This window comes from Pelodiscus sinensis, chromosome 13, assembly GCF_052426305.1.
Source record: "Pelodiscus sinensis isolate ZL-2025 chromosome 13, ASM5242630v1, whole genome shotgun sequence".
Taxonomy (NCBI): Eukaryota; Metazoa; Chordata; order Testudines; family Trionychidae; genus Pelodiscus; species Pelodiscus sinensis.
Window position 1 is genome coordinate 2408055 of NC_143064.1, and position 20704 is coordinate 2428758.

General features: G+C 40.3%; 1 protein-coding gene across 3 annotated transcripts in view; it reads right to left on the reverse strand.

Annotated features, from left to right (window-relative positions):
* LRCH2 (leucine rich repeats and calponin homology domain containing 2) overlaps positions 1–20704 on the reverse strand; it is an 89802-nt gene that overhangs the window by 35241 nt on the left and 33857 nt on the right. For 2 of the 3 annotated variants that reach the window (XM_089781789.1, XM_089781791.1), the window contains exons 4-15: positions 19098–19203; positions 18874–19010; positions 18018–18151; positions 16573–16660; positions 14457–14568; positions 14089–14183; positions 13937–14004; positions 13607–13711; positions 11085–11162; positions 6626–6694; positions 4629–4677; positions 3229–3345 (exon numbers count right to left, since the gene is read on the reverse strand). In XM_089781789.1, the coding sequence (XP_089637915.1) occupies positions 3229–3345; positions 4629–4677; positions 6626–6694; positions 11085–11162; positions 13607–13711; positions 13937–14004; positions 14089–14183; positions 14457–14568; positions 16573–16660; positions 18018–18151; positions 18874–19010; positions 19098–19203 (1158 nt within the window). The remainder of the gene's footprint in view (positions 1–3228; positions 3346–4628; positions 4678–6625; positions 6695–11084; positions 11163–13606; positions 13712–13936; positions 14005–14088; positions 14184–14456; positions 14569–16572; positions 16661–18017; positions 18152–18873; positions 19011–19097; positions 19204–20704) is intronic. The other variant, XM_089781790.1, reaches the window with a different exon arrangement.

The following is a 20704-nucleotide window of genomic DNA, read 5'->3' on the forward strand; positions in this document are numbered from 1 at the left end:
TGGAGATACGAATTTCTCCAAGGCAGTAGAAGCAGTAATGGTTATTGTTGCAGGCCAAAAGGGAATGAGCAGAGAAGACAGGGATTTTTAAACCGGGTATCCTAAAGGTAATCTAAGACCCACGTCTGGAAATTGGAAAGGATCTCCCTGCTGTGGAATCCAACACTAACTAGTAAACACTGAACAACAATAAACAACATGAAAAAAAAAAAAGCATCAGCTCTGAACAATGGAAGAGTCTGACTCAGGCCATGCAGTGGTAAGAAAGAACTGGAGAAGCAGTCAGTCAGCCCCCCTGTGAAGGCGCGTTGGGGTCCCCCGCCTCCTGCACTCCCGTAGTGGCACGAACAGACTCCACCAGCCAGTAGAATAGAGGGAGTCTATTGCTTCTCCAGGATACAGCACAGCACAGATGTCATCTGGTCACAGGCCAGGCCTAGGATGCCTCAGCCCCCCTTGAGATGGGGGAGACTGGGCCCCTAAATCTCAGCCTGTAGCTTAAGCGGCCTCCTCCATGATACCAGACAGAAACCAACAACTAACTTCCAGCCCTGTCCCTCCCTTCCCCCAGCCAGGGCTCCACTCCCCTTCTTCCCATTGTTCCGCTCCCTGGGAGATAACTGGTCCGACAGGTTCGGAGCCCCCTTGAATGACGACTCATCCCCTGCCCTGCTGGGCCATGCTACAGCCAGCAGCCAGTGGAGGTCACCCACAGCCCACTGCCCAGCATAGCAACCAGCAAGGAACCAACGCTACGTCACACCCTCGCCCCCATATTCTCGGTGGCAGCACAAGAACAGGGGAGCAGATGTGGACGAATGGATACTACGTGCAGTAAGTCCCCATTCTGAGGAGGATGGAGCACATATGTATTCACAGTTGAACAAACAGAGGGACCCGCATTCAAAGAAATGTGTTATTGGACTCAGTTTATTTAGGTCTTCTGTAACATTGTTAAAACTGGCCATTCTATAAATATAAGACAATCTGAAGCTTGTCACAAACCACAATTATCTATAGAAGTTAAAAAAAAATGACAGCTGCTCTGTTTCTTGCAATCTCATGCCTATTTTGCATCATGCAGACACTGACATCTTGTGACCATTACTACACATTGCAAACAAACTGAATTAATTTCAGAGTATTTCCTCTCTCTCTCACCCTCAGTTAATGCAGTAAAGGACAGTTACTAAGTCAACCATGTTCTTCCTGAAAATAAATGTGGAAGAACGGCTCTTGCGCAAGAGGGGGGTTTTGCGCAAAAAGGAGCAGCGTAGACAGCTCCTTTTTGTGCAAAAGCCTCTTGCGCAAAAAGTAGCCACTCATTAATTATGCAAATGAGACACGGAAATATTCCACACTTTGCCTCATTTGCATATTTATTGCGCAAAACAGAGCAGTGCAGATGTAGCCTAAGCGTGTTATTAGCATACAGTTCCAGGACACGGCAATTTGAGATGTCCTGTATACCTTTCTTAGACTGTGCAAAAAGCAACAAATTGCACAAACATTTGTTTTAAAACAGTTTTGCATATTTTTTGTGGTTTTAAGCCTGAGACGGAGGGTAAGATGAAAAGAAATGATGGATGTTTGGGAGGATTCTGTGTTAGGTTTTATTCTTTGCCTTCGGAACACAGTTTTAAGTTTACATTTGCTGTAAGAGTAAGCAGCATTTCATCACTCAGCGTAGTGTTCCTAGATTTCCTGTACTGTCAAATTGCCCTGGAAGCATATGTATTAACCTAAACATACTGAAATGGAGAACACAGCTCAGGTGCAAGTTAAAAGAGAAGCTAGGCCATCAAGCCCCTTTATTTAGTTACCCAAGAAAACCTGTGTATTTTGCAAGAGGGAAATATAGCTCATAATACTTGAAATGATCGTGCCTACACCACAATACAGGTGACCCCTGACTTACGCCCCCCCGCATTTACGACCTATTTTTAAGACAGTCTTCTTGTCCGTCTGTAATAGGAATTTAGACTTGCCCCTCCTGCGCATACACCGGCTGTCCTGCCAGCTCTGGCTCCTGCAGCAGGTGTGCTCTGCCGCCTGGCTACTTTGACAAGGCAGGCGGCCCCCGCACGCTCTGGCTCTCAGCAAGCTGCCCAGCTTCTGCAGGCAGCCCCACCTGACTCTGTGACAGGACATCTGCCCCTCCCCCGCCCCACACTGGCAGGCTGGTGATGAGGCAGGCCGCTCCCGCCACCTCCTACATGTGGGCCTGCCTGCCTCTGTACCGTGCGGCTCACAGTCCTCCTGGCAGGCCACACCCTGCCAGGTCAGCTTCCCAGCCCCCTTCGCCAGGCCACCCCCCCTCAGCAGGCTTCATCCCCCTCTCCCCCGGCTCCCCCGCAGGTTACCAAGTAGCTCCTGGAGCCCCTGCAGCTTGTGGCTTCCCCTAGTTTCCCCCCCCAGCAAGTTGCCAGGCCGTGTCCTGACACCACCCCATGGCTCCTGGCACCCATGCAGCTCGTGGCCCTCACCAACCCGCATCCCAACACCCCACCCCCGCGGCTCTCCCTCCCCCTCACAAGGCCTAATTACAACTCCCCATGGGTCCTGCCCCACCCCGCCAGCTCAGTCTCCTGTCTCCCTCCCCCCCCAGCAACCCCTCCCAAAGACCAAAAATATAATTAAAAAAACGTTTTTAAAACGTTTCTAAAAGCGCACCAAAAGACTGAAAATAAAGTTTTCAGCTACCAATTTAGGAGAAAGATTGGATGGCTAAGTATAATTCAAGATAGTTGCAAACTGTTAGCCATCCAATCTTTCTGAAACTTTATTTTCAGTCTTTTGGTGCACTTTTAGAAAAGTTTTATTTACTTTTCCTCCATTTCCATAGTCAATGTTGGCATTTTTAGAGCATGAAATAGAGTTTCGGGAATGGAACCCCCATTTTTATCATTGCGTCTATGGGAAAAATGGGTTCGACTTTACAATGGCTCTCCAGGAACCAAATAGGCCATAAGTGCGGGGGTCTCCTGTACTTTAAAATACTGTTTGTTAATATGTATTTGGTTAGACGATATACATACATCTGCAAATTACAGCAGAGTGTAAACCAGAAGATACATTATCACTTTTTATCAAATTATCATCTGCTGATAATTAAGCTAAATATGTTGTCTTCCTTTAGGATAAGTAAAAGAGCTCAAGTCGTAACTAGAAACATTAGTTCTTCAAAGATGGAAAAGTGGCAACAAATGAGAAAATGTGTAACAATACCTTGAAATATTCCTTTCTAACTTGTTTGCTCCTCCTCCTCTCTTCATTCTGCCAGATAACAGGCTGCGTTTCTGGCCAGTGCTGCTCATCTGTCAGTTCCTTTTGATTTTCTAGGGGCTGCAAAGTTCAACAATGTTTTAGACAGCACGTATTTAAACATTAAGAAAGAACATCGGATTATGAGGATACTGAAATTACATTATGGGGCAAATCTGAACAGCAAAATTGATTTAAATAGAAATACTATTTATCTTGGGCCCTATTTGCCTCTGTTACACTTTAGTTTTACAACACTTACATTTACCTGTACCAGAGACTGGTGGAATTAAGTGCTGTCTTTAGCAGTTAAGATTCTAAGTAAGTTATACTGTATATGGGGAGAGTAAATTTAATGATGACCTAAAATTGTTAATTAAAAAAAATAATCACAGCTTTCTTGATTATCCACATTGAGCCTCATTTTCACAGATTAGGCATGTGCCAAAACTATACAGTATATACTTACCACTAACAGGCATGCAAATGGAAAGGTAGATTTGTGACCAGCCATTCATGTATGATTACCCTATTTGAGCACACAGTGAGCTACTGTGTATACAAATTGAGGTGTGAATAATTTCACACATCAACTCAGTTATCCATTGATATTTTTTTTTTTAAGTATTTTCTTATGACTCCTACATAGAATGGAATGTATGAAAATAGATAACACTATAGAAATATCCATCTTTATAACATGTAAATTAAGATGATTTGAAGGAGACAAGAAGAGGCTTAGTTGTAAAATCAATGAATTTAAATAAATCAAATATTCTCATATCCACTACAGATGAAAGATGCTGCTGCAAACGGAAATATTTACCTACAAGGACAATGCATATAAATCAATCTTTGTATTGCACCTAGATGCACCATAAAATGAAGAAAAAATTAATAGAAATCTACAACCAAAGATTCAGAGTTTGATCACAAATATTTCACATGACTTTTGGTGTTTCCTACCTCAGCATAAAAAGCAAGATATTTAAAACTTAAGAAAACAGAAAAATCTGATACACACAAGACAAAGAAACGATATAAGAATAAAGCAGGATGAAATGAAGACCTACAATGCCTTAAAACCAGTACAAAGATCTTGAAATTAATAAGCAATGTTTGGAAAAAAAACCCACCTGTATTAAAAATGTGATGCAAAATGAAGTCTGCATTAAGAGGGATGTTTTTAGATTACCTTTACATTTGCAACCACAATTATGAATACTTGTTTATTGGTACATGTAAACAAATACATTTGGGCACACAAGCACTGTGCAAATTATGCTGTACCAGTAGCTCATTTGTGGATGAAATGACTATCAAGGGCTAATAAAGACTATACAATTTTACATGCACATATTTACCTGCCAGCTGTAAGGAGATACTGGAGAATTTGTTTCATCTGTTGAGACGCTTAAAAACAAAAACAAACAAACCCACATTCAAATAGTTTTTTGGGTTTTAATTAGCTAAATTACTACTTATTACACACTTTAACAACAAGACTGCCAAATATATTATACAAGTATCAAATTTTTGTTGTTGTTTTAAGGCGATTTTTAGCAGTTGGAATGCAGTGTTAAAATACACATGGCTATCAACACTGTTTTGATGTGTGCTGCATAACAATTTTATAACCAATGCTATCAAAAGTAACTTTGTAAGCATTTGATTAAAATGTAATTAAATTTGAGATTTCAAATCCATTTCAACTCCTTCATAGTTTTACCATACTAAGCTTATTAGTTTCCAAGTTTGTTTCCAGTACATACTATAACTGATAACATTAATCTATAAAATATTACTTGTGAATTGTGGAACTGAATTACTTCTTGTAAGAATGAGAAACATATGTTATTCAAATGTAACAGTAAAAATAAAGTCTGTTCTAATGCCATTTAGAACGGGCACTTTCAGTTTAAGCGTGTATACTTTTTAAAAACTGAATATTAAGAATTAAGATTACTACAACTGAAAATGATCTATGGTTTCCAGAGCTTTTACCTTCTGCAACAGCCCTGTTATATAGTCAGTTTTGCTGTTTGCCCATATGGTTAGTTTTCACATGTGGCTCAGCACAATAGGGCAGAGGAACATTTTTGTCCCTGCTGTGCCTCTGCAATTTAAATGTAGTAGGACCAGGCGCACAGGCAGTTTCTGTATCAGACACAGCAGCACGGGGTGGAAGGCGGGAGCCTGCCTGCGAGGGTTGCCAGTTTAAAAATCGGCTCCCCATACAGACCGGCTCCTGCCTGCTGCTCCAATACAGAGGCAGCAGCGTGGGGCAGTGGCAGCTCCAGTCTACGGGGGGCCCAAGCTCCTAGCAGACAAAGACTGTTCTGGCATCCTGCCAACCCTCCCCAATTCTGCAAAGACAGTGCTCGTGGGGCAGTCAACTTTTAAGCCAGCTCCCACTGCCCCGCCCTGTCCCCCTGCTACAGGCAGTCCCCGACTTACGCGGATCCGACTTATGTCGGATCCGCACTTACGAACGAGGCTTTTCTCGCCCCGGAGCTCATGGGCGGCGGGTTGCCGCCCATGTCCTCTGGGGCAAGAAAAGCTTCTCCCGGTCTCCCTGGTCTGCTGGGGGGGTCCAGCAAAGCCGCTGGACCCCCACAGCAGACCAGGGACACCCGAGCAAAGCCGCCGCCTGGGCGGCTTTGCTCGTTTGCCCAGGAGCAAAGCCGCCTAGGCAGCGGGACCCCCGCAGCCTGGGCGGCTTTGCTCCTATCCCCCTGGTCTGCTGGGGGGGTCCAGCGGCTTTGATTGCCCCCCCCAGCAGACCAGGGGGACAGGAGCAAAGCCGCCCAGGCAGCATCCCCCCCCCCCCCCAGCAGACCAGGCTTTTGTTGCGGGACGCCTCGGGTGGAGCAGCTGGGGTGCTGCCTGGTTGGTCCTGTGGAAACCTACCGGGCAGCGCCCCAGCTGTTCTGTCCCAGGCTCCAGATTCAGCAGCTGTTGAAACTGATCAGGCTGATTCCAGAAAGCTGGGGGCAGAGCAACTCTGCCTCCAGCTTCCTGTTGTCAGCCCCTGGTCAGTTTCAGTGGCAGCAGCTGAATCTGGAGCCAGTTCCGACTTACATACAAATTCAACTTAAGAACAAACCTATAGTCCCTATCTTGTACGTAACCCAGGGACTGCCTGTACTCTGTGGGAGGCAGTGGGGGAAGAGGGTTAGGTCCAGAGGCAGCAAGGGTGTGTGTGGGTGCACGTGCATGCAGTCATTTGGGTTAACTGATAAGCTCAGGGCATATAGTTTAAAGGACTATATGTTAACATCCCTACTCTCCTGTATAACATGTTCATCACCAAAGACATGATTTCAGTATTATTAAAAAAACCCAGTACATTTCTTAATACCTTTTTTCAGATTCCACAGTCTGTTTTGGCCTGTTTCTTGTGCTTACTGAGGTTGAATGATTAAGAAGCCTACAAAGAAAACACACATTTATCTCACAGCTCTCTTATTAGCAACCTCTTTTCCCTTAAACACCTTTTCCCTTAAACTCTTCCTACAAAGCAATACTCTGAATATTTAAGTGGTATTTTACATAGAATCTGAATGTGCTCATACAAAGAAACCAGAGCCCAGTCCCATATCCACTGAAGTCAACAGCAACTTCTATGCTCTCAAATCCCACAATAGCAGGTATTTCTTTTCCGAACAAAACCAACCCTAAGCACAATGCTGCGTGATCTCAGGAAAAGCAAGGTGTCTTTCCTCATTTTTTATGAGAGAGGCTACTACCCAACTGTTCTAACTGGGTTTAGAGCCACTGCCTTTGGCTTAGAGGAGCAGTCATTCACCAAAAGAGCAAAGACAGGAGCCAGTGGGATGTGGGGAAGAGAAAATGAATGGGAATGAAGACTGGGAGCACTCAGGAAGAATGTGCAAGGCTAGTGAGGCCCGGCAGAGAGATCAGGAGAAATGTAAAATAAACAGGAGTCTGGTACTGGGGTTTTGAGCAGGAGACTGCAGAGAATTGGAAGGGTATCAGAAAAATGATAGGGAGCAAAATGGTGATGAATAAAATGGCAATTACTCTCATGAGCCCTGGAAAGGGCAAGTGGAGCCCCCCACAAAGCAGCCGGTGGCCTATGCTGTGTGCGTATTGGGGGGTGGATTATTAAACAGCACCAGAGTCACAGAGTGGAAGGAGATGGCACAACTTCCCTTCCTCCCACCCCTGCCATTAGAGGATTAAAAACAAGGGAGGCAAACCAATAACTGAACAATTTTCAAGCAAGCCCCAGTGTATTTTGGGATTCGATTTAGGATTTTTGAATTCTTAGAACAGAAAATATTGCACTGTAATAGTCTATTGACTTCATGGTGAGCAGGACTGAGAAAAAGTGTAGCCTGAAATGACACAAACATGGAGCTCAATAATAATAGTGACAACAGCAGTTATAATAATCTTAAAACAGCTATGTACTAGAAGAGAAAAAGTAAAGTTAGAAAAGCAAAATGGCCACCCACATTTTAAGTCACAGATGAACCGCTCTCTTACAAACGGCTTTAGTAGCCGTGAATTTATTTTAACTGCTGACTTGTATCACAGGTTTCCATTCAACCTTATCACAGAGGCTCAGCTTCCTGGTATTATAACTACCTTTTAATGGCAGGGTAAGTTTTGTATAGTGTTGTTACTTTACCAATCTCATTTACCTCAAAGTCATGCAGACTGACCTCTAATTGGAAAATACACTTTCTCCAGTTCACATTCTCAAGATTCAGTCAGCAAAGACTGGATATTTTGGGGCATTCTGAGATAGGAAAAAACAACTTCAATTCTCCAGAACAAATACTTACAGAAGATTGAAAATTTTGTGCTAAGTAATTAAACCATTTTAGGATCATGAGTTTTCAGGAAATATTCCCATTGAAGTCAGAGGGCAATTTAGAGGATACTGATAGCAAAATAAGACCCTTGGAATAAAATTAAATATTAAAAAAAAAACCTTTGATGCCACAACTGAAATTATCACTGTAAATAAAATGATTTTATGTAAACAAGCCAGTCAAACATTTTAAACTATGGGTGCAATTATACTGCACTCTTAGCCCAAAATAAACTACACAATTTCAGCTACGCAAATTGCATAGTATCAGAGGGGTAGCCGTGTTAGTCTGAATCTGCAAAAGCGACGAAGAGTCCTGTGGCACCTTATAGACTAACTGAAGTGTAGGAGCATAAGCTTTCGTGGGCAAAGACCCACTTCGTCAGATGCATGTAGTGGAAATTTCCAGAGGCAGGAAGGGTTCAAATTGCATAATTGCAAATTGCATAGTTTATTTCAAGTTAATTTCCAAATAAAACACTATTCCAAAATGTCCCTTAATCCTCATGAAACAAGGTTTACAGGGATGTCGGAATAGTGAGCCTGTTAAATTTCAAAGACGCAGAATAGCTATTTTGGGATACTGCAAGTATCCAAAAATACTACCACAGTGTAGACATACCCTATTACATGCAGTTTTAGAAATAAGCCATTTGAGACCATTCTAAAGATGTGTGCATATTGTCATTAATTATATGCCATATTGCCATTTATTGCTATTAATTATACCAGTCATTGATACATTCAATCATTAAAAATCACGACTTTTATATGGATGTTTAAATATATTTTAAATAATATACTTGGCAAAAATAAATTCAGATCTCTTCCCACCCCCAATACTGAAAATAGTTTGGAATAGTTTACTCAGAAACAAACTCTTAAATTCAGTGGTACATAATATCAAATTAATTATTTATCAGTCTTGTGGTCAGTTGTTTGACTAGTCAGGGCCTTTTGAATTTTCTGAGAGACTGAATGATAGAGCCAAACAGATTTTTGCAGGTTCACTGGGAAAATATGGTGTACAACCTGTATATAAAACTGCATGGAAGTTACTTAATCTAGATTTACTAAGTTTTCAAACCCAACAGTTCATGATAGAGATGTTAAATTGCGTTTAACCAGCTAATCGAGAAGTCGATGGAATTTCCATCAACTACTCAATTAGTCTAAAAGGGGGCAAACTGCAGAGCCACGGCAGGGTTAGTGCCTGGCCCTGAGAGCCAACCCCGCTGCGGTTCTGCCTTTTAAATGTATTAAGAGCCACTCGCGCCCGGTCCCCCTGCTATGCACGCCTCTTCCCCCCCACCCTGGCGGAGACGGTGCTGGGGGAAACCAGCTTTTAAGCTGGCTCCGCCCCAGAACTGGCTTCTGCTCTCCCCGCTTGCTGCCTCCCTGAGAGAGGCAACAGGAGGGTGGAAGGGAAGTGTCTAGTTGAGTCACTACTCAACTACTTGATAAGCATATGCTTATCGGGTAGTCAATTGGTCGCTTTTATCCCTAGTTCAAGGTAAAATGCTCTGAACTGGAAAAAGTCATCAATTCATTCACAACATTTCTCAGTATCTCCATCCCCCCTCCCCCGAGAACTTTATACTTTCCTCAAAAACCAAACAAATCACCAAATAGTAGGAAGCCTTATAACTCCAACACTAAGGTTCCATTTTATTTTTTTTTAAAGCCAACAAATTGCAGGGAATGCAAAATGAAGGTTTCAACTCACTCACAAATTCTTAACTCAAGTTATTCTCAGAATGATGCTAGCAGGGCACATTCCACTATTTCTATACAGATCACATCTCTTCATACTGAAGCCTGACTCTTTGTAACACACAACAATCAGTAGCTGAAGGGAATCTGGCCTTATTTATCACTAGAAGAATACATCAGAATTTCTTTGTAAAACAGATGGCATGAGTACCACTATTTTTTTCTGTTTAGTAAGATCCCATTGTCTTGACAATTACATGAATATTGCTGTACAAACTAGTGTATGCAATCTCCATCTGACCACCATCATGAAGCTCTGGTTTTTGCATGGCAGATGGAAATCACTCAGATTTTTAGTCTCCCATTGACAGACATGACAATTACAGCATCATCTCCCAACTTCAGATTAGAAGGAATGACAGAAAGCTGACCTTACCTCGGCTTACTTTCCAAAGTTTAATGGTGAGCTTTGTTTTTAAACATGGAACTTTCACTTGGCCTCTGTAGGTTCTCTAATGGTTGTGTTTCCTCAATACACTATTTTATTCTCAAGTGTTTTCTGAGCCAAATGAAAAATTGTGTCATGACACCTTAACTGGATGTTAAAAGATTTTTTTGCCTCAAAGTCCCCTTAAATTAAAATACTCAAGAACTGTTCAGGGAAAGGAGTCTCTGAAGAATATGCCAGGTGTACAAGACTTTGGTGTGTGCAGTAAGTGGTGTATTGGATTCATATGGACTCTACAATCAATAGCCAGAAGGATTCCTTTCTTTTCAAGGCAGTATCCCAAATTCATATATGTCTCTGCCTTTCATATCCCAATACTGAAGTTCTTGTACCCAGCACGGCTTTTACTGTTTACCACTCCCTCCATCTTGAACTTTGCCTAAAATTTAATTTAAGGCAAGACATAATATTTAAAATTTCAGCTTGGCTGCTTAAGTTTGGTGAAGTTAGTGGTAGAAACTGAAAAAAAGCTTATAATTGGAAGTTACCTCTGAATAGCTAATGTTAAGCTACCTAGTGTTCTGAAACACACTTCTACATTTTCATAATAATTTAGTCTGATCAATTTTTGGCCATTAAATATTCTACACTAATTCACTCAATTATTTTGTTCTATTTTGCATAAGCCAAGAATTGATCATGTAAGGGCAGGGGACTGGACTCGATGACCTCTCAAGGACCCTTCCAGTTCTAGTGTTCTAGGATTCTGTATAGCATGTGATCTTTAGATTTTTAAGCTCCACAAACATTAGATACCTGGATGCACGTCCTGCAGCCCTCGTCCTCTGGAAGAGTTTTTCACTGAATGAAGTTCTATAGCTTAATGGTCTCCGTCTGCATTCACATTTCATGTACACCAAACCCAGAGATGGAAGAAGGAAGCAGGAGAAGTTGATGGGAGAGGACAGGGAAGTAATTAGTATAGCAAGCGGAAAGGAAAGAGAGGATAGATTTCACAGGATTAAAAAGAAAACATGCTAAGTGATCAGAGTTACAGTTAATAAGAAATTATTAGGATGCACAAATTTTAGAGCAGTCCATGTGTTCAGGTCAGAATGGCTTAATACAAACATTTACAAATTTGCAGATTCAAAACCAGAAATATTTCAACTGTTAATCTCAAATTCCAATTCTTACTGCTGTCACTACAAGGAATTATAGATTCACAAAAAATTATGAGCCAAAAATCAGGGCTGACTTGCATCTTGCTGTATTGTGCTGATTGCATAGAGTTTAAATCAATGCTGAGTTCGTCGCCACATTTTTAAAAATAGACAGAAATACTAAAAGCAAGTGCCACAGATATAGAAGGAAAACTTAGCAAATCAACAGGTTCATGCAAGTATAACCATTGCAATGCCAACCAAAGCAGAATTTAGAGTTCTGAACTAAATTATTAAATACAGAATAGTAACAGCAAAAGTAATTTAAACAGCACTAGGTTAGAAGTCCGATCTTCACAGGAAAAGTTTTTCCAATATAATGATCACCATTAAAAACCTAATATGACAATGTTTTTTAAACATTTACTATAATTTTTAAATACTGATAATATTTTATCGTTCAGAAAGGCTTCAAAATATTTTCTTCTATGAGTATTTTTTTGCCTGATGCCAGCTAACCAGGACTAAACGTTACTTTCCTACTTATCCCCCTTAATTGTATTTCCCTTCCCTGTGGACATCCACATTCCTAAATACATTAAATTAGAATTACAAGTAATTTAAGCTCTAGAAACAGTCATATCTTTTCACACAATTAATATTAAACTCAGCTAACAGTAATTCATTAGTTGTGATGTAATAATTACTCAATGGGGATTAAAAAAAACTGGTGAGTTTCTAAAGCTTGACAATACGCAGCTGCAATATCAGCACTGATATCCTTCACAATGCTTTATGAAAAACAGATGTGTAGCATCCCCAGCTATGCTGAAATTTAAGACACTAATTAAACGGTATTCATCCAATTATGCAATGTATAATCTTGCTACATCACTGTACACACTCTTGCTTCGTTCGGGTTTGTTCCTACACAGCTGAGCAAATTTGTGGGAAATCCCACGACCTTAAAGACTCCCCGACAACATAGACTTTCACTCCTCTTAGTTGTGCCATGCTCTTTATAATACGTGACTTCTTCACCATCACTGAATACTACCCCCAGAAACCCATCTGCCAACATGCCATGACTCTCCCATGTAATCCTCTGAGAGCCCTTCCATTCAGGATTGCGCTGATTACATTCCATTCTCCCTAACATCAAATCCCAGCTTCTGATCCTTATTGTTAACTCAGCCCTTCCCCACTTATCCTCCCTTGTATCTTCTCATATTACTCTCTTCCCCCTTTTCACTATACGGTAGCTAGCCTCTGTCACCTGTTTTTCCATTTCCATGGGCACCATTTCATTTTCTGCCTTGCTACACCTATATGTAGAATACCTTGCACAAAGTGGTCCATAAAGCCACTCTCCTGTCCCACTCCGAATCCTCTCTCAAGAGCCCCTTCCTCTGCAATGCCCAATGGAAACCGTTAACAGCTAAGTAAATGGCCAGGACAGACTACAGATATTCAACTTGTTTATGTGTTTTATCATGTAAAAGATTCGTGCTTGAACAAGAGTCCTCTTTCCTTATACTTTAACAAAATGTTATGTGTTGTGGTCCAAATGGAGGCGTTTATGCTCCATATGTGGCTTTTTGGCCAGTTGAGTGTGGCTAGTTTTCTAAAGTGGCTACTGCTTCAGAACTGGTTGGACACCATGGCTCTAAAATCTGGTATTCTGCATTCACGGAAAACTTCATATTCTACAAAAATAACCAACCACACAGAAGCAGCACATAGTGCTGAATACTCATGTATAATCTAAGCATAGAGCATTTTAGCACAATAACAATAATGACATTACTAATTTCCATTGACTATGTGATCAGGTGTTTAGTACCCAATGACTAACTCAACATTATGAAACAAAATGTTAACATCAAATGGTTTTCCTCTTTTCTCCCAATGAACAATGAAAAAATTAATTGCTATCACAATATAGATGGTATACTTGGACACTGTTGCTTCTCTGTCATCTAGCAGCTGTATGAAAACCATGCAAGACATACACCTAAAAAGTCTGCATGAATGTGCTTGACTGTTTCATGTCTAATTGCACAAGTCTAGCCTCAAAGCTCTAACATAGCAATGAGTTTTAACTAGACACCTTCAGTGTAAATATAAATTAAATATGGCACACAACTTGTTTAACTTATTTGGATTTTGTATTACCTGTTTTTCTGTTCTTGCTGCAGTAGCTGAGCTGCTATTTTTCTCAAGTCAGTCACCTCTTTCAGTTCATCATCTTCCTCTGCCAACAGCTTCTCTTTTTGAAGCCTGAAAGATTAATTCGGCTAATTTTTTTGTTTTCAGTCGGTTCTGGAAATGAATGCATTCTTGGGGCCTTGTTTTTTTTAAGCAAATGATCATGTTAGTTGACAGCAGTTTAAAAAAACCCTTCTTACACACTGATCTTCTGCCCAACCAGAGATGCTTGTACCCACTATTGCAGAGCTATGTCTTGGAAATATTGAATTCTAAAGAGATGTCTAGAAGGCCTACCTTTTTTCCTCTCCCCACTCATCATTCCTTTCTATTTTCTGTGATTTCTCAGGGTGTTTTCCTCGTTCCTTATATAGAATGGAAAAAAATAAGAGTTTAGACATTAATAACCAAGACCGGCCATCTAATTTTTTCCATTTAAGTTACCTTACCTTAAGGTAATAGACATATGGTCCCATTTGTACATCTTGCTCAGGAATGGCTGCATCTTCTGCATTAGGGTCAATGTAATCATACACCTCCTGGTCTACGGATGATTAAATTTGAAAAATAAATAAAAGGTATTTGTAACACAGTCAAATATAACTAATGCAGGGAGCTCTTGCTATATCTGGAAAAGATTTTCAAGAGATGGGTTTTTTTCTTGTTGCATATTAGTGTTGTATTTATAATTTTATTACAATGTTGCTTAAAGTGTAAATGTACAATTCTAATACACCATTATTTAATCTTGTACAGGGCTTAATAGAAATTATCTGCACCCCAAACAATAGCGCATTCCTGTGTATTTAAAAATTACCTTTAGGGGAGTCAAATTTACTTCCTATTAAATGATTGTCGTTCCTTATTGTCTGTTCCCTTGTCGATTCTGATACCTGAGAGTGAAGGCTGATTGTGTCATCATCAGATGGCTGCAAATAATCAGAATTAAAACCTGACTGGTATAATAATTATGCAGTCTATTGAAAAGCCACAAATAACAATACAGAATCTGGGTGACATTAAGGAGGCTACTATGAGGGGAGATACAGGTGAAAAACTTATATGAATGCAAAGTTCGGTCTAGACATTTTTTGTTTCATCTGAAAAACAGCACTTGTCATGTACAAGTGCTCTGCAGCACAACTCCAGGACCACCGATCTCTTAACTGAGCAAAGTGTGTCACCTACCAAATCAACTGTTCCAGAAACACAGCAACATTTCTCTATACAATCACCCAGTACAACCCCACTTAATTAAAAGAGCTTTGGGTTTGTCCATTAAGATTGTGTGGCCACTTTACTTCTAATAAATTTTGATCTTTCTTGACATAATCCTGGAATATTACCACACTTCACAATTTCCTACAATCTAAGTATACTCCAGATGAATTTGCAAGTATATTTTTAGACTATATTTAAATCTTCCCTTAGTCCCAGTTTTTAATTTTACTGCATTCAATTTCAGTATTTCTGTTACTCAAACTGTAGTCGTTTATACAGATTTATACAGCTACAAAAGTTATTGAAAAAATAGGACAAAAGCGCCAAAGTCCCTTATAGTTTTCAAATATTGCTCATAAATATATATCTAAAAAGTCAGTCAACAGCTTCCAATAAACAGCTGATGCAAAGAAATATACACTGTACTTCAATTTATATTAAAAACAAGAAATTAGACAAAAACAACTGTCAAATTAATTGTTCCTGGTTATAAAAACCGATCTTGGATTTTTATCGGAAAATGGCCAAAGAAGCCACAATTGTTTTAGAAAGCTCAGATGGGTTGACAGAACTGTGCAAGGGCTAGCTATTCAGAGGGACCATGATGGTTTGTGCATACTCCAGGCTAGGCGAGATTGGGTTAACCTCACATTATGGGCATTAGTCCGTGTCCCTTAGTCCGTGTTGGGCATGTGTCAACAGCTGCCTCACTATAAAAGGGAGCAGCCCAACTCACTTGAGGCTGACTGCCAGGGAGCAAGGATGCTTGGTGGAGGCTCCAGCCCAAGACCCGTTTCAGACCCTGACCACAGGACCTAGAAACCTAGACAGGAGACTGGATGTCTATAGCCAAGCTAAGAGGAGTCAGTGCCAACAAGCTACCTGCACCAGGGAGTTTAGACACCCTGACAATGAGCAGACCCCAGCTTCAGGGCTTACGGTAGAAGTGGCCCACGAAGGTGGAAGGAATGGTACCTCTTACCCAACGAAAGTCAATGTGTTGTGGTAGGATTCCTGCTGACTGGATAGTACTACACTCACTGCCAACAGGGCCCTGGGCTGCGACCCATTAGAGAGGGAGGACTCAAGACCTCCACCCACCTCTAGTTGGCAGCCCATTTCCCTGACTCCAACCACTAGGCCGCACAGCCCCAAACCTGAGGCCAGCCATATAGACTTCAGAAATTAGGTTGCGTGGCCTTTCGGCTGAGGTCAGCCACCTTGTCCCTGGCCACTGACCTAGGCTGCCTTTGGCCTAAGGCACATCTGATAGATGGTATTTGCAGGGATATCATAATCCCACCTTATCCTAAAATAGGAAGGTGTATGCATATTCCACAACAGGGACATAAAATAATTTAAATATTTAGTATTCTATGCTTTACGGTAAGTTTCACCAACAGAAGTTGGTCCAATAAGAGATCGAGCCTAACTCACATGTGTTTCTAATACCCTGGCACCAACATGGCTATAACTACACTGTTTACAGTACGTTTGTCACACATTTTCCTGAGTTAATTTAACAGTAACATACATTATATTTAAGCTCTCTCAAGTTATACAAAGCATATTTGAATGCCAGAGAAATAAACAATTTAGTGTATCAAGAACGCTAAATGGTTTCTATAAAAGAAGAAAACATTGTCCTTTCAGCCCTTTGTTATCAACACAGAAAAATACAAATACACAGTGAATAGGGAAAAACCACTCACTTCAGTTGTAGACAATCTTTTATCCCCATTATCACTGCCAATGCCAGAGTCAGGACCATGATTTTTATTAGGATAAAAGTCTTCCATACTATAACAAAGAGAAAGCATAGCAGATATGGTAAGACAAAATATCACTTTTGCGAATCGTAAGTGAAAGGAAGACATCATCTTAAAGACAATACCCCCCTTTCTCCCTAGCATCTCTATGGTTGCTGCGACAAAGAGTTTATTGTTTTGTTTTTTAATAGCCAACCAATCTGTGACACAAGATACTACAGCAATGCTTAGTGTGCAGACAGGCTATTTTAAGATGGATATCAGATAGAAATTTAATTCGGTTCTCTTTCGAAAAAAAAATCAGGTTTGTTTCCTAAAGTCCATTCAAACAATATGAACATTTAAAGTGCAATATTCTGCACTAACCTACACTTGGACATTCATTCTGCATTAAGAATTGCATTGAATTCTGCATTGTTCTTGCAGTTGAATTTAATCCACTCAGTGCAGAGTGAGTGTGCCCACATGAAGGGCTAGGTCTAAACAGCTATTCCAGGCTATTTCCCAGTATAGTCAAGCCCTTACCCTTAGGTGTGGTATTCTGACAGGTAACCAGCCTACATTCTCTCACCTTTGTACATTTTCATTCCATTATGCCTTATTAAGCCTCCTTGGATAACTAACTAGTTCTTCTATTGCAGAAGTTATATGTTTCAGAGATTCCTTGCCACAGCAAACCGCTTCTGTTTTATTCAGCATCAAAGTCAGCAAACACTGGCCCAGGTTATGGATGAAATTTTAAGTATACTAGCAAGGTACAATTTTGTTCTGTAGCTAATATAGTTTTATAAAACATTACTGGTAAAGACTGTCAATATCAGACATTTCCATTAACTTTTTCAAAACAATCTTAATTGAGAAAGTCCAGCAAAATACATAACACTTTTCACTTCAGTTGGACTCACAAAAACAAGAGAAATCAAACTGAAAAAAACAATTAATGTAGTCTCAGTTTACACAGCCTTAAAAATGTATACAGCTGGATCGGTATTGGAAGGCAAGCTTTCCATCTAGCAATATTCTATTTTGAGCAAGCTCAGAGGAATGTAACTTCAGTGCTATACTATATACTGCACGAATGTGAACACGAAAAGATGCCTATTTCAAAAAACATCAAAATTTATATTTATTCTAATTTCTGATGTACTCTATTGCTGAAAATTTGATATAAAAAAGGACAACTACTATTTGCTTTTTAGCAGGGGATGAAAAGAAGGGATTTAATGTAATTCTTTAAATGAGTTAACTAATGAGCTTGAAATGCAGTATCTTAAAAGTAAATGCAATTATTAAAATTACTTGAACGTATTGTAAGAGCAGTTCTCCATTATCCTAAACACTCCCTTCATAGCAAGCATTAAATAGTTCTAAAGAAGAAAGGTACGTGCCTGTCTGTGAGTGGCTGGGATGGGATTCTTTTACCCAGTGATGGAAGATCCAAGGAATCTGGTTTTTTATCTATTCTGAGACATTCTTGAATATTGAGGAATTTAAATATGTGAAATTTACCCTTTAAACATATCTGTAAGAAACATGAAAAAAAGTTGATTTCTATGCATGGTATATTTATAATATCATACAGCAACAGATACTTTCTAATTTAAGAGTTATTTTCATTTGTTTCTACTATTAAGAGACTATTACCTCAACCACTAATATTCTGGGACTTGCATGACTATAGCAACACAACGTATATCACTGTTTTTTCAAGTACTACATATATAATTCCCAGATAAAACTAGAGTTTAAGATTGTGTATGTATCTGTAATTTAAGAGTAAAAAAAGTTATAGGGCATCTCTAAAACAAACATCACGTGCCCAGGAATATCAGAATTAAATGTAAAAGACATCCAAAAATGTAAAGATATGGAAATGCAAAGGTACAGTTGTTTGAATGACTTTAATCCACACTGTAATGATGTTATGCAATAATCAATACAATTACCATACAATTATGACTAGTGTTTGTAGCTTCAGATTAGATCAAACTGACTTAAGATTTTGGGGGGGTTGTCTTTGCTCACTAAATGTCAAGTGTGCTGGGTTGAGGAAAAGATCAAAACAGAAAGGAGATGGAAAGAACAAACAACAACAGACGCAGAGAAAGAAAAACAGCTGTGCTGGGGAGAAAGGAGACTGACCCTAACATTCAAACATACAATTGGTTGGTAATTAACCTAACATCTCACTCTTCCTTAAAACCCTAGGAAAGCTGAGAAAATGGAAGGTTTTTACACACTAACCTGTGCCGGCGGTATCTGCATTGGGTTGTTATCCAAAACTATTACTTGTAAATGATGTAATTTCCTGTAACAAATTGGAATTTCTGTAATTTTATTACAAGAAAAATCCAGTTTTACCAAGGGAAGGTCTCCCAGTTCTGTTAAGGGGGAAAGGAAACAAAATCAGAAATCCTAATGTTTTGCGTAATTTACCTATTTCAATGCAAGGATGGTGATCAGCTTACCATCTGGCAACACATGGAGATTATTTCTTCTGATGTTTAATTCTCTAAGCGATTGCAGTTTTCCTATTTGCTGGGGAAGGACCTGAATCTCATTGCAGCTGATATCCTAAGTAAAAGATAATGAGCTAATGAGTTCAACAATAGCCTGACTGAAATTAAACAAGAGAAAAAAAATCAGTAAAAGCTATTGCAAAACATATTTTAAAGAAGAATTTCCTCTTTCAATTTCGTAAGAAATGGGAGTGGGGGAGAAAGGAGAGCCTTTTCCAATCTGTAGCAACATTTGGTAATGTGGGAGTTCAATCGAGGAGTCGAATCCAATGGACAAGAAAGTTCATGTTGAGGTTCATTCATGCTCTGGCCTCAATCAGGAGAGCTGGGTTTGATTCCCATCTCTGCCAAAGACGTCTTTTGCGTTATTGCAGACAGTCACTTACATTTTGTACTTCTGCAAAGTTGGGATAATTCTTCTTCTTCCCTGTGTTACACAATCACCTGAGACCACTGGATCCAAAATTATGAGCCTCGACTGTAGTGGTTCCAGACTGTGGTCTGTAATTGCAAATGGGGTCACACCATTATAGGGGTTGATGGCAACCCCTCGTGTGTGGAAAATGCCATTTTGTGCTGCATCATGTAAACTTGCATGTACAGTGTGTGCAAATTCCCAACGCATGGAGAACACCATTTCCCCTTGAAAATGGCATTCTCTGCATAGTGTGACCTCATGAGCACCACACATACAGGGACACACTGTGCAGGTGGTGCCAAGGTCACACTGTGCAGATGATGCTATTTTGATCTATAAAATGGCATCCTCCAGGTTGCCTGTAGTCCCAGCAGGAAATACTTCATAGAGTTGTGCTAGCAAAAAGTTTGGGAACCTGCTGTTCTACTGCCACAGATAACATACATCAGTCTGATCTCAGGCTGCTACAGTCTCATTAAAGGTCTAAGCGGTTCGGCCACAGAGAATAAGCATGGCTTACACCTACTTCACACAGGTGTTGCAAGACTAAATTAATTAACGTGTGTTTATGCATTGGCATAAGCATGGGGAAGGTACCTCTCAACAAGGTGGACAACGCCATAAGGCTGTTGGTGAAGGAGTGGCTGTACCTATCCCTGTGGACCAGCAATGAACTGGGGGACATCTCACAGAGGCAAGGTGGTGCCAACATCCCTTAAATGGGTAATCTATGCAACACTGCAGTGATCCTCAGACATTCTGACTTCTGAGGTGCCAGGAGGCTGCGATGAAGAGCCCTGTAGTAAGTGCCCTGTGAAATGCTGCAGTGAAGACAATGGTCAGGATCCCTTTCAGCCAAGATGTCACCACATACTTGAGCAGCTTCCCGGAAGATGAATTTCAAAGAGACAGGAAGATTATGCTTCACTTTGGACTCATTCCCACAATGCTATGTTGATAGCTGCAGAAGCTTATTGGCTACCTCTGGATATGGTGTGAGGAACATTAGGAACCAGCAGTCCTTGTTCCATAGGGCAAGAACATCAAGCACACAGTCATTACTCCGACTGCAAGGACATAGTCAAGAGGACACTGAAAGATGCCAGCAACAGCAGCAAGTGGAAAATCTGAGACAGAA